Source organism: Natator depressus, chromosome 2, assembly GCF_965152275.1.
Source record: "Natator depressus isolate rNatDep1 chromosome 2, rNatDep2.hap1, whole genome shotgun sequence".
In the NCBI taxonomy this organism is placed as follows: Eukaryota; Metazoa; Chordata; order Testudines; family Cheloniidae; genus Natator; species Natator depressus.
The window spans coordinates 137579331-137591280 of record NC_134235.1 but is presented as its reverse complement, the minus strand read 5'-3'; the positions used below and the strand labels follow the sequence as shown (position 1 = coordinate 137591280).

Here is an 11950-nt window from a genome sequence, read left to right as displayed (position 1 = left end):
GATAAAAATGTGTGGGAGTGGTGCCCATCAAAGCAGGAAGGGGAAAAGGAACGATAAACTAGAACAGACAAAATACAGTTAGTTAATTTTCTTATTTTCTATTTTCTTTATTATTTTGAAATACAAACATATTAACATAGAATTATTTGATACTGTATGTTTACACTCAGAGGCTGCCATGACGAAGAAATCCTTTAATTTTACCAAGTTTTTTTTTTCACCACGATATCACATGCCAGAAATGGAAAACAGTGCATCAAATTACAATAAGGCAGATAAGATGATGAGGTAAAAGTTTCTTGTTCAATAGCAACCACAGTATGCAATTTCACAGTAAGAAGTCCCCATACTTGCACTACATTATCATTGTAAATTCCTAACCTGAGGTAAATGTAGGCCAAGTGGCAGCCAGGATCCTCATAGGGAAAGGAAAGACCCAGGGTCATCTGAGAAAGCAGTTCCTTGTTGTTGCCCTGTCCACCCCCCAAATTTTGGGGGAAAGTTACTCCACTGATGACATCTACGAAATCCAAATTGGCCATGAGAGTACAGGTCTTACCAGTCTAATCTCTCAGGTTTGGATTCAGCAAAGAATCTAAGCATGTGCTTAAATTAAGTATTGGTGATTTAAGGACATGCTTCAATAAACACTTTGCTGAACTGGGGCCACAATGCACAGTTAATTGTAACTAACCAAAAATGTGAAGAGGATAAACCTCAAGGAACTTGGAGACCTTTTCCCAGCACATTAGAACAATATTAAGTTAAGTTGAATCTGAGAATCATTTAAAAGAATTCAACTTGAAATCATGTGTGAATAACTACAGAATAAAAGTACAATTCATTTTAGTGTCAAAAAGTCTCTCCAATGTTCTTTGTCAAACTTCTATTAATATGGCCTGTGTGTTTTCCCTAAACTATAATTTATCAAATATTTATCCCTAAAATAATTATAGAAAATGCTTTCCCCATAAAATATAATTTAATTAGATGATTATCACAGTATACTAAGTGATTTTGTTTTGCAGGTCTGGCTATATGCTTCTGCTAAATATATTTATTTAGCCAGCTGATCATGTCCTTTCTTGCTTCCTCAATGTAAGGTTTATCTTGAGGATTAATATCTTCTCTCCTGCGATGTACAAAACCATGAGTTTGCCCAGGGTAAGTTTTAACTCTGTAATCAACTTTACAGTGTTGTTTCAGCTTCTGTTCCAGTAAGGTGACCTGTAACACAGAACATTCTTCCATAAGTGATACTGATTTAACCTAGTGCATCTTGCCAGTTCTCATCTTGCCTACTATTTGACTCCTTGAAATCCATGCTGTATCCTCACCCTGGTACTTTCTCTACTAATCTCACACTCAGGCCAACCTCTTTATACAGGTTCTTTTAACTACAGGAGAAACTATCTTTGAAATAGGACTCTATAAAATTATACTGTGACACTGACAGACCAGCCAACCTGTGTATGTCCAATAACAACTTAACAGGCGGCATTACAATTGTAATCAAAACAATTTACTTGTATGTGAACTTCAAAGAGATGTACTAGACCAGCATTCATTTGTAGTAACAGAAATCAAGGGTAGGTGTTAAGTGTATTTGTCTGTGTTTACGAATATCCTTTTAGAAGTTTAACAATGTAACTAAATTAGTTTGTTAATGCTAATTCCCTTTCATGTCTTAATTGCCTGACATTATGTACGCAAATGGTTCAGTTAACCTTAAGGTCAAAGATGCAAGATACTGTAGGAAACTAATAATATTATCTATATTGTCTTCAGCTTAATTATCTGTGTTATAATGAATGACTGGCTGGTATCTTATAGTGTAACTAAATTACCTGTGTATACATAGGAACTAGAAAATTAATTTAAAAGCAAATGTCAACAAACTATCTGCATTGCCTATTCTTCCTCGGGGGAAGGCCCTGCTGTGACAATTTCTGTGAGGAGACTTGTCAGCCTGCTAGTGAGCTATGAAAGAGAAGCCTTGGGCCTGATCCTGTCATCTCAGGTCTGCTTAAACATTAAGAGGGAAGGTCTAAACCATAGGACCAAGATCTCCAGGTAATTACCTGGATTATCCTGGAATTCTCATGGAAAAACTCTAACAGACTCTACACCTGAACTGCCTATTGGACTATAACCCTTTGAATTGATTCCAGAGAGACTTTTACAATCTAGCAGTTTATTCCAACACTGTTATGACCCTGAACTATGAATACTGAAAATCACTTGTATGTATATGATCCTTTAACCATTCAATAACTTTCTTCTTTTCTTTCTTTTTATATTATTAAACCTTTAGTTTTTCAGTTACTAAAGAATTGGCATCAGCATGATTACTGAGTAAGATCTGAGACTCATACTGACCTAGGGATAAGTGTCTGGTCCTTTGGGACTGGTGAACCTCACATATAGTGAATCAGGTTTTCAGTAACCTCTCACTATATTAGACCTGTTTGCCTAGATAGGAGCCAAGGGGTGGAATGCTTAAAGGCGTCTTTGGTTTCTTGTTAACCAGTGTGGTGCTACAGAAGCTCTTTTGTTACTGGCTTGGTGAATCTAAATATAGAATAAACCACCATTTGGGGGGATTGTCTGCCCTATATTTTGCACTCTGCCCTGAGTGTGGCGTTCTCAGTGTGGCCCATGCAGGCACGCGGTCATATATACAAAATATACTGACAAGTCTAACAGCCTCTGAGGAGTTAATGCAAAGATCACACATTGTTATTTGTTACAGGTGGAATATGTAGCAATGTTTAAAGTTAAAGCTGCAGAAGCATTTTCATTCATGAAAATTGAAGAACTACTAAGTGTGGTATGTAACTGTAATGAGGTGGAGTGCCCTTATTCCTGCACTGAGGGGGTTATTTCACCTTTTTGGACACAGCTAGCCCTGCTCCTTCCCTCTTGCAGGAAGTGCGGGGCAGGACAGGAAGTATAAGGGCAGGGTCTCGCAGTTCAGTGCGGGTCAGATGAGGGAAGGAACCAGATGTCCTTTCCAGGAAGCTGAAACACCCACAGAGCTCACAACAGGGTGCGGCAGGCAACGACGCTCCTAAGCCAGCCTGAGGGAAAGGCAAGGAATCCAGAGCAGACACGCAGAGAGAGACATCCAGTTCACAGACAGGGAACCAGGCCCCCAGAGGCCATGGAGCAACTCAAGCAAACACCAGTAGGAAGCAGGCCAGGGAAAGGGGACACTGGACCTGTTGTGTTGCCGGGAGGTGAAGCAGTGACCTCGCATTTCCCCACCAATCCAGCAACAGGATCACCCATCACTTCAAGTACCCTGGGCTTGGACCCAGTGGAGCAGGATGGGCCCGGGTCCCCCTACCCTGCCCCACACTCTGCACTCATCCAGCCCCTAACCCCTAGGCCAAGGGGCCTGAGCCATTGCCTGTTTATTGCTCAGCCCACACTCAAGGGGCCTGAACTATTGACTGTTTACTCAGCCCATGCCCAGACGGCCTGAGCCCTTGGCTATTTATTGCCTTAGCTCTCAGCCAGGAGACCAGAGCCACAGACTTCTTACTAGCCCAGCACCCATCCAGGAGGCCAGAGCTAGCACATGCCCAGTGGCTCCGCCATAAAGCAGGATGACTAACCTCTCCACTTGGCATGAGCACCAAGTTCCCGCTGCCACCGAATGGGGTGCCCCAGAGGAGACCTGAGAAACCTTACAGTAACCTATCACTTAAATCAGCTCCTGTACTAGATGACTGGAAGAGAACTAATGTGACTCCAATTTTTTAAAAAGGCTCATAGTCGATTCTGGCAATTACAGGTTGGTAAGCCTAACTTCAGTACCAAGCAAAGTGGTTGAAACTCGAGTAAAGAACAGAATTATCAGACACATAGATGAACACGATTTGCTGAGGAAAAGTCAGCATGGCTTTTGTAAAGGGATATCATGCCTCACCAAGCGATCAGAATTCTTTGACAAGGTCAACAAACATGTGGAAAAGGGGGATCCAGTGGATACAGTATATTTGGACATTCAGAAAGCCTTTGACGAAGTCCCTCACCTAGCTCTTAAGCCAAGTAAGCGGTCATGTGATAAGAGGGAAGGTCCTCTCATGGATCAGTAACTGGTTAAAAGAGAGGAAACAAAGATTAGGAATAAATGGTCAGTTTTCAGAATGGAAAGAGATAAATACTCTTTCCCCAGGGATCTGTACTGGGACCAGTGCTGTTCAACATGTTCATAAATGATCTGGAAAAAGGGGTAAACAGTGAGGTGGCAAAATCTGCAGATGATACAAAATTACTCAAGATAGCAGTCAGCTTTGGACTTAACTAAGAGTACAAAGGGAGCTCACAAAATTGGGTGGCTGGGCCTCAAAATGGCAGATGAAATTCAATGTTGATAAATCCAAAGTAATGCACATTGGAAAACATAATCCCAACTATACATACAAAATGATGGGCTCTAAATTAGCTGTTACCACTCAAGAAAGAGATATTGGAGTCATTTTGGATAGTTCCCCTGAACATTATGGATGTTAGGAACCATAAGGAAAGGGATATGTAATATCATAATGCCACTATATAAATCAACGGTACACCCACACCTTGAATACGCGTGCCGTTCTGGTCATCCCATCTCAAAAAAGATACATTAGAATTGGAAAAGGTACAGAGAAGGGCAACAAAAATTATTAAGGGTATGGAATAGCTTCTGTATGAGAAGAGATTAAAAAGACTGGGACTTTTCAGCTTGGAAAAGAGAGGACTTAGGGAGGATACGATAGAGGTCTATAAAATTATGAATGGTGTGGAAAAAGTGAATAAGGACATCGTATTTACTCCGTCACATAACACGAGAATCAGGGGTTACCCAATTAAATGAATAGGCAGCAGGTTTAATACAACAAAAGGAAGTACTTCTTCACACAATGCACAATCAACCTATGGAACTCATTGCTAGGGGATGTTGTGAAGGCCAAAATTATAACAGGATTCAAAAAAAGAATTAGATAAGTTCATGGAAGATCCATCAATGGCTATTAGCCACGATGGTCAGGGATGCAGCCCCATGCTCTGGGTGTCTCTAGCCTCTGACTTCCAGAAGCTCGGAGTGGACGATAGGAGACGGATCACTGGATGATTGCCCATTCTATTCATTCTCTCTGAAGCGTCTGGCATTGGCCCCTATTGGAAGACAGGATACTGAGCTAGATCGACTATTGATCTGACCAAGTATGGCCATTGTTAGATCCTTATTCTAAAGGGTTCTCTACAGAAGTTTACAATGTTGGGCTGCAGTTTGGCACATCTGACAACCTGTGAGTGAATGATACTGAAAACTTTAGGCAAAAACATTGCAGCCAATTTTTAGTATAAAGCAAGTGCAGCTGAGATAGGGGAGAAACATTTGAGACTCTTTTTGAGGAGCTCAGCAGAAGGTGGTAGAAGTGGGAAATTTGAAAGTGACTCAATCCCTATGTCACTGATGCGAATGTCAGTAGTTCTATGAAAATCAGTTTTAATTTTGCTGAGTGAAGGCTTTTAGAAAATGTATTTTGTGCATGCACACTGGTTTGTATTATAGGATAAACTAAAACTATATCTAATAACAGTATGAAGCCAGCGCATTTGCAATGACATTTGAAGACAAAACACTCTGTGCATATGAGTAAACCAGTAGAATATTTTCAAAGAAAGCTTTCTGAGATCCAGACTGGCCAGCTTATAATTAAAAAAACTTCAACTATTTCTACAAAAGCACTCAAAGCTTCATATGCCGTCTTCCTTCTTATAGCAAAACCAAAGACGCTGTAGACAACCGCACATGATCTGATTCTGCCTGCCACTGTGGAGCCTGTAGAAAACATGCTTGATAAAAAAGCAGCCAATACTCTCAAAAAAGTATCCTTATCAAATGACACTGTGTGTCGCAGAATTGAAGACATGGCTGAGGATACTGTCTCTCAACTTGTAGAGAAACTTAAAATGGCAAAAGCATTTGCCCTTCACCTTGATCAGTCCACGGACATCAGTGGAGAAGCTCAGTTGATTTCTTATGTTTGATACCCTGAAACCACTGATATCAACAAGCACATACCGTGTTGCAAAAGTATAAAGGCAAACTCAACTGGAGAGTATCAGGGGGTAGCCGTGTTAGTCTGTATCCACAAAAAACAACAAAGAGTCCAGTGGCACCTTAAAGACTAACAGATTTATTTGGGCTTAAGATTTCATGGGTAAAAAACCTGAAGAAGTGGTTTTTTACCCACGAAAGCTTATGCCCAAATAAATCTGTTAGTCTTTAAGATGCCACCGGACTCCTTGTTGTTTTTCAACCAGAGAGGACGTTTTTAAACTAATTGACTTTTTTTTTTCGGAACATGATTTGAGTTGGAATTTATGCAAATTCGTCTGCACTGATGGGACCCCTGAAATGACTGGGAGAGTGAATGGACATGTAGCTAGAATCAGGAAAGAAAATCCTTCCTTGCAATGGATGCACTGTATCATACACAGAGAGACACTTGCTTCAAAAAAGATGATTTCTTCGCTGCAGGAAGTTTTAAATGAGTCTGTCAAAATTGTCAACTTTATCAAGTCCAGGCCACTCAATGCTCGCCTGTTTCACATTCTTTGCAAAGAGATGGGGTCAGAACATCAGCAACTGTTGCTTCACACAGAGGTTTGCTGGCTTTCAAGAGGGAGAGTACTTGACGGACTGTTTGAATTACGCACAGAAGTTAGAATCATAGAAGATCAGGGTTGGAAGGGACCTCAGGAGGTCATCTAGTCCAACCCCCTGCTCAAAGCAGGGCCGATCCCCAATTATATCATCCCAGCCAGGGCTTTGTCAAGCCTGACCTTAAAAACTTCTAAGGAGGGAGATTCCACCACCTCCCTAGATAACGCATTCCAGTGTTTCACCACCCTCCTAGTGAAAAAGTTTTTCCTAATATCCAACCTAAATCTCCCCCACTGCAACTTGAGACCATTACTCCTTGTTCTGTCATCAGCTACCACTGAGAACAGTCTAGATCCATCCTCTTTGGAACCCCTTTCAACTAGCTGAAAGCAGCTATCAAATCCCCCCTCATTCTTCTCTTCTGCAGACTAAACATCCCCAGTTCCCTCAGCCTCTCCTCATAACTCATGTGTTCCAGTCCCCTAATCATTTTTGTTGCCCTCCGCTGGACTCCTTCCAATTTTTCCACATCCTTCTTGTAGTGTGGGGCCCAAAACTGGACACAGTACTCCAGATGAGGCCTCACCAATGTCGAATAGAGGGGAACGATCACGTCCCTCGATCTGCTGGCAATGCCCCTACTTATACATCCCAAAATGCCATTGGCCTTCTTGACAACAAGGGCACACTGTTGACTCATATCCAGCTTCTCATCCACTGTCACCCCTAGGTCCTTTTCAGCAGAACTGCTACCGAGCCATTCGGGCCCTATTCTGTAGCGGTGCATTGGATTCTTCCGTCCTAAGTGCAGGACTCTGCACTTGTCCTTGTTGAACCTCATCAGATTTCTTTTGGACCAATCCTCCAATTTGTCTAGGGCTCTCTGTATCCTATCCCTACCCTCCAGCGTATCTACCTCTCCTCCTAGTTTAGTGTCATCTGCAAACTTGCTGAGGGTGCAATCCACACCATCCTCCAGATCATTTATGAAGATATTGAACAAAACCGGCCCCAGGGCCGACCCTTGGGGCACTCCACTTGACACTGGCTGCCAACTAGACATGAAGCCATTGATCACTACCCACTGGGCCCGACAATCTAACCAGCTTTCTACCCACCTTATAGTTCATTCATCCAGACCATACTTCTTTAACTTGCTGGCAAGAATACTGTGGGAGAAAGTGTCAAAAGCTTTGCTAAAGTCAAGGAACAACACGTCCACTGCTTTCCCTTCATCCACAGAACCAGTTATCTCGTCATAGAAGGCAATTAGATTAGTCAGGCATGACTTGCCCTTGGTGAATCCATGCTGACTGTTCCTGATCACTTTCCTCTCCTCTAAGTGCTTCAGAATTGATTCCTTGAGGACCTGCTCCATGATTTTTCCAGGGACTGAGGTGAGGCTGACTGGCCTGTAGTTCCCAGGATCCTCCTTCTTCCCTTTTTTAAAGATGGGCACTACATTAGCCTTTTTCCAGTCGTCTGGGACTTCCCCAGATCGCCATGAGTTTTCAAAGATAATGGCCAATGGCTCTGCAATCACATCCGCCAACTCCTTTAGAACTCTCGGATGCAACGCATCCGGCCCCATGGACTTGTGCTCGTCCAGCTTTTCTAAATAGTCCCGAACCACTTCTTTCTCCACAGAGGGCTGGTCACCTCCTCCCCATGCTGTGCTGCCCAGTGCAGTAGTCTGGGAGCTGACCTTGTTCGTGAAGACAGAGGCAAAAAAAGCATTGAGTACATTAGCTTTTTCCACATCCTCTGTCACTAGGTTGCCTCCCTCATTCAGTAAGGGGCCCACACTTTCCTTGACTTTCTTCTTGTTGCTAACATACCTGAAGAAACCCTTCCTGTTACTCTTAACATCTCTTGCTAGCTGCAATTCCAGGTGTGATTTGGCCTTCCTGATTTGACTCCTGCATGCCCGAGCAATATTTTTATATTCATCCCTGGTCATTAATTTTCCACTTCTTGTAAGCTTCTTTTTTGTATTTAAGATCAGCAAGGATTTCACTGTTAAGCCAAGCTGGTCGCCTGCCATATTTACTATTCTTTCTACACATCGGGATGGTTTGTCTCTGTAACCTCAATGAGGATTCTTTAAAATACAGCCAGCATTTCTTTCTGATCTTTCATCCCCTCTTACCTCTGTTTGTCAACACTGTGTAGTTAGCTCAACTTGCCTACGTTGCAGATATATTTAGCAAGCTGAATGATCTAAATTTGTCCATGCAAGACCATGACACTAACATTCTGAATCTCTATGACAAAGTGAATGCTTTTATCAAGAAAACTGAATTCTGGAATTCCAAATGTGGAGACAAGAACTTTACCTGTTTTCCACTGCTTGAATACTGCGTATTGAATACTGCGTATTGAATACTGCTTGAATGATGCACATATATCACAGAGAATTCTTTCCGAGGTATCTACCTGGTGGGTCTTGCCCACATGTCTAGGGTCTAACTGATCACCCATATTTGGGGTCGGGAAAAAATTTTTTCCTGGGTCAGACTGACAGAGACCTGGGGGAGGGGGGGAGGGGGTTCACCTTCCTCTGCAACAAGAGGCACAGGTCACTTTCAGGTTTAAACTCGTGTAAATGGCGAATTCTCTGTAACTTGAAGTCTTTAAACCATAATTTGAGGACTTCAGTGACTCAGACAGAGGTTAGGGGTCTATTCCAGGAGTGGGTGGGTGGGTAAGGTACTGTAGCCTGCAATGTGCAGGAGGTCAGACTAGACGATCACAATGGTCCATTCTGACCTTAAAGTCTATGAGTCCAGGCCACAGTCTCTTTCAGCACATGGCTCTGATGGTGAGTGAGGCTCGGGAAGAGTACTGCATCAGTCACTACTGAAGCTATGTTAAGTAAATGAGGCAGGGGTCCACAGAACACAAATGTCAAATGCATCTACAAAAACCAGGCCCCCAGTCATTGTCACCAAACATCCTTTATCCAGCTGTCCCCATCTCAGTCCCTATTCAATACCTCCATCACCGGGAAAGCCTGGGAAAACAGCTGAGTCTTTCAGTGTCATGAGGCTTACCTAAATCCGTGCTTTTGTGAACCAAGGTGGGATGTGAGTTCCATAGCCAGCTAGTCTGCTCAGAGAATGCCCCATTCCCGCTTACAGCAGGGTGACAGCCTTAGCAACTCCAAAGGATCAAAATTGCTATGACATCTCAAGGGAGGGGTGAGATTTTGGAAAAAGCGGTTACCTGTGTTACTAATACCAATTCGGAGGCGGAAAAGGCAAAAAACTTTTTCAATGCCATTTTCTGGTTTTGTTTTGCCTTTGGTTCCTTGGTCCTTCACTCAGCTTAGACAATGAAAACAAAGGTAGTCAATTTCCATTTTCTTCTCTCACTCTCTGGTTCTCATGCACTACCACCAGGCTGTTCTGTGTTTCAGCTTCCAAGACTGACGGGACAGGTTCAAGTCCAAAAAAGAAAATAATACTTATCAACAGAGGTTTCATTTAAAAAGCAACTTACTTGGTCAAGAGGAATGACATCATCTTTTTCACCAAAAATGAAAAATGTGGGCTTCAGTAAATTGTATCTGTCATCAGAGTCCCTGATTATTCCTAGGAAAAAATTCAAAAAAGTGTTTAAAATGTAGTGATACAGCTTCCAAGGTGAACTATATATTCAAACACAAAGTTTCTCTTTGCTTCAGCAATATTCATTTCTGTTTCATTATTCAAATGTTTCTGCACCAAACACTAGGTGTACATCACCTTTAAAATCACACAATTTAGAACACAGCTAAAAACCCCTTTGAGACACTCAAGAGACTAAATCCCCTTCGAACTAACCCCTCAAGCAAAAGACTGAATATCTGAATTAATAAGATTTGCAAGTTATCCTGTGGGCTCCTTTGGACCAATGGGGGAAGCAAAGTCTATTGTAAACAGCCAAAGAATTATAATCCAGGACTGTTAGCAAGGCTAACTCAGCTGACCTCATCTTTTGGGATAGAGCATAAGGAGAAGTCCATACCTGAAAGGAAATGTCACAACTTCTTTGCCAACTCAGGATGAAAGAAAGCACTCGTGGCCACCTCAGTTGGAACTATTACACATATATAAGTGAGCCTGATTGCATTCCCATGCATTCTCCACTTACCATAGACAGACACACCTGCCTTTAACTCAGGATATTTCATCATCAGGTGATGTACGACAATTCCACCCCAGCAAAATCCGACAACACCAATCTTCTTTGCACTGCATTGCTGCTTTAGATACCTCAAGACAACATTAGCTTCCCTACAACATATAAACAAAAGTGAACTAAGGAATCCACAGTAGAAACACTCCCTGAAAATCAGAAAAGAAAATACAAAAGTACATAAAATTGTCCCCCCACCCAACTTCTCTTACTGTGTTTGTTTTTAATTTATATATGCTTTTTTTAAAGAGAGATATTCGAGCCCGAGATTAGGGGCTGATAATCTAAAATGCAGGTTGACAACCATAACTCAGTTTCCAAAAAGAGATGAGTATTTAATATAATTAGTTCATCCAGAAAGGGACAAATGAGAGGAATGAGAGGAAGACATGAATAACACACATTGGAAGGAAATATAAATGTGTGGAAACAGAATAATTTATTACACTACAGACCTCAGAGGCAGAAGAATTAAAACTGATCTGTGAAGATGGCTCAATTCTTATCTTGTATATAAGTATTTTAAAAAGTGGTAGAGCAGTCTCTAGGGAATGCCATTAACTAAACAATTATTACGTTGATGATAACTGTAATTTAGCTCTTACACAAAATGTCTGGTGTACTGCAGGAAGGGAAGTGTAACAAACCTGGAAAAGGTCTGCATATTGCTCTAACAGCTGGATTTCCAAAACATGAGGTACTCCACCAACACCAGCCAGCCCAGAGGGAGCCATGACCACTGCAGAGGTATTAAAGCAGGGGTTCTCAAACTGGGAGTCAGGACCCCTCAGAGGGTCATGGGGGGGGGGTCACAAGCTGTCAGCCTTTACCCCAAACCCCACTTCCTCTCCAGCATTTATAATGGTGTTAAATATAAATTAAAAACACTTTTAAATATAAGGGGGGGGTTGCACTCAGAGGCTTGCTATGTGAAAAGGGTCACCAGTACAAAAGTTTGAGAACCACTGTATTAAAGGGAGTTGATATTGGGAAGGAGGGGGGAGATGTAACATCTGAGCCTACACCCTACCCAAACAACTCTTTACTTCAGACACTATCCTCTACTCCCCTGTACCTGGGCATGTGAAATATGAATCAGACCAACAC

The 11950-nt window shown here is 42.1% G+C and overlaps 1 protein-coding gene across 1 annotated transcript in view; it reads right to left on the bottom strand.

Annotated features, from left to right (window-relative positions):
- Nucleotides 1–97: 97 nt before the first annotated feature.
- LOC141981556 (carboxymethylenebutenolidase homolog) overlaps nucleotides 98–11950 on the bottom strand; it is a 31122-nt gene continuing 19269 nt past the window's right edge. The window contains exons 4-6 of the mRNA XM_074943198.1: nucleotides 10799–10941; nucleotides 10166–10257; nucleotides 98–1227 (exon numbers count right to left, since the gene is read on the bottom strand). Of these exons, the coding sequence (XP_074799299.1) occupies nucleotides 1048–1227; nucleotides 10166–10257; nucleotides 10799–10941 (415 nt within the window). The 3' untranslated portion in view covers nucleotides 98–1047. The remainder of the gene's footprint in view (nucleotides 1228–10165; nucleotides 10258–10798; nucleotides 10942–11950) is intronic.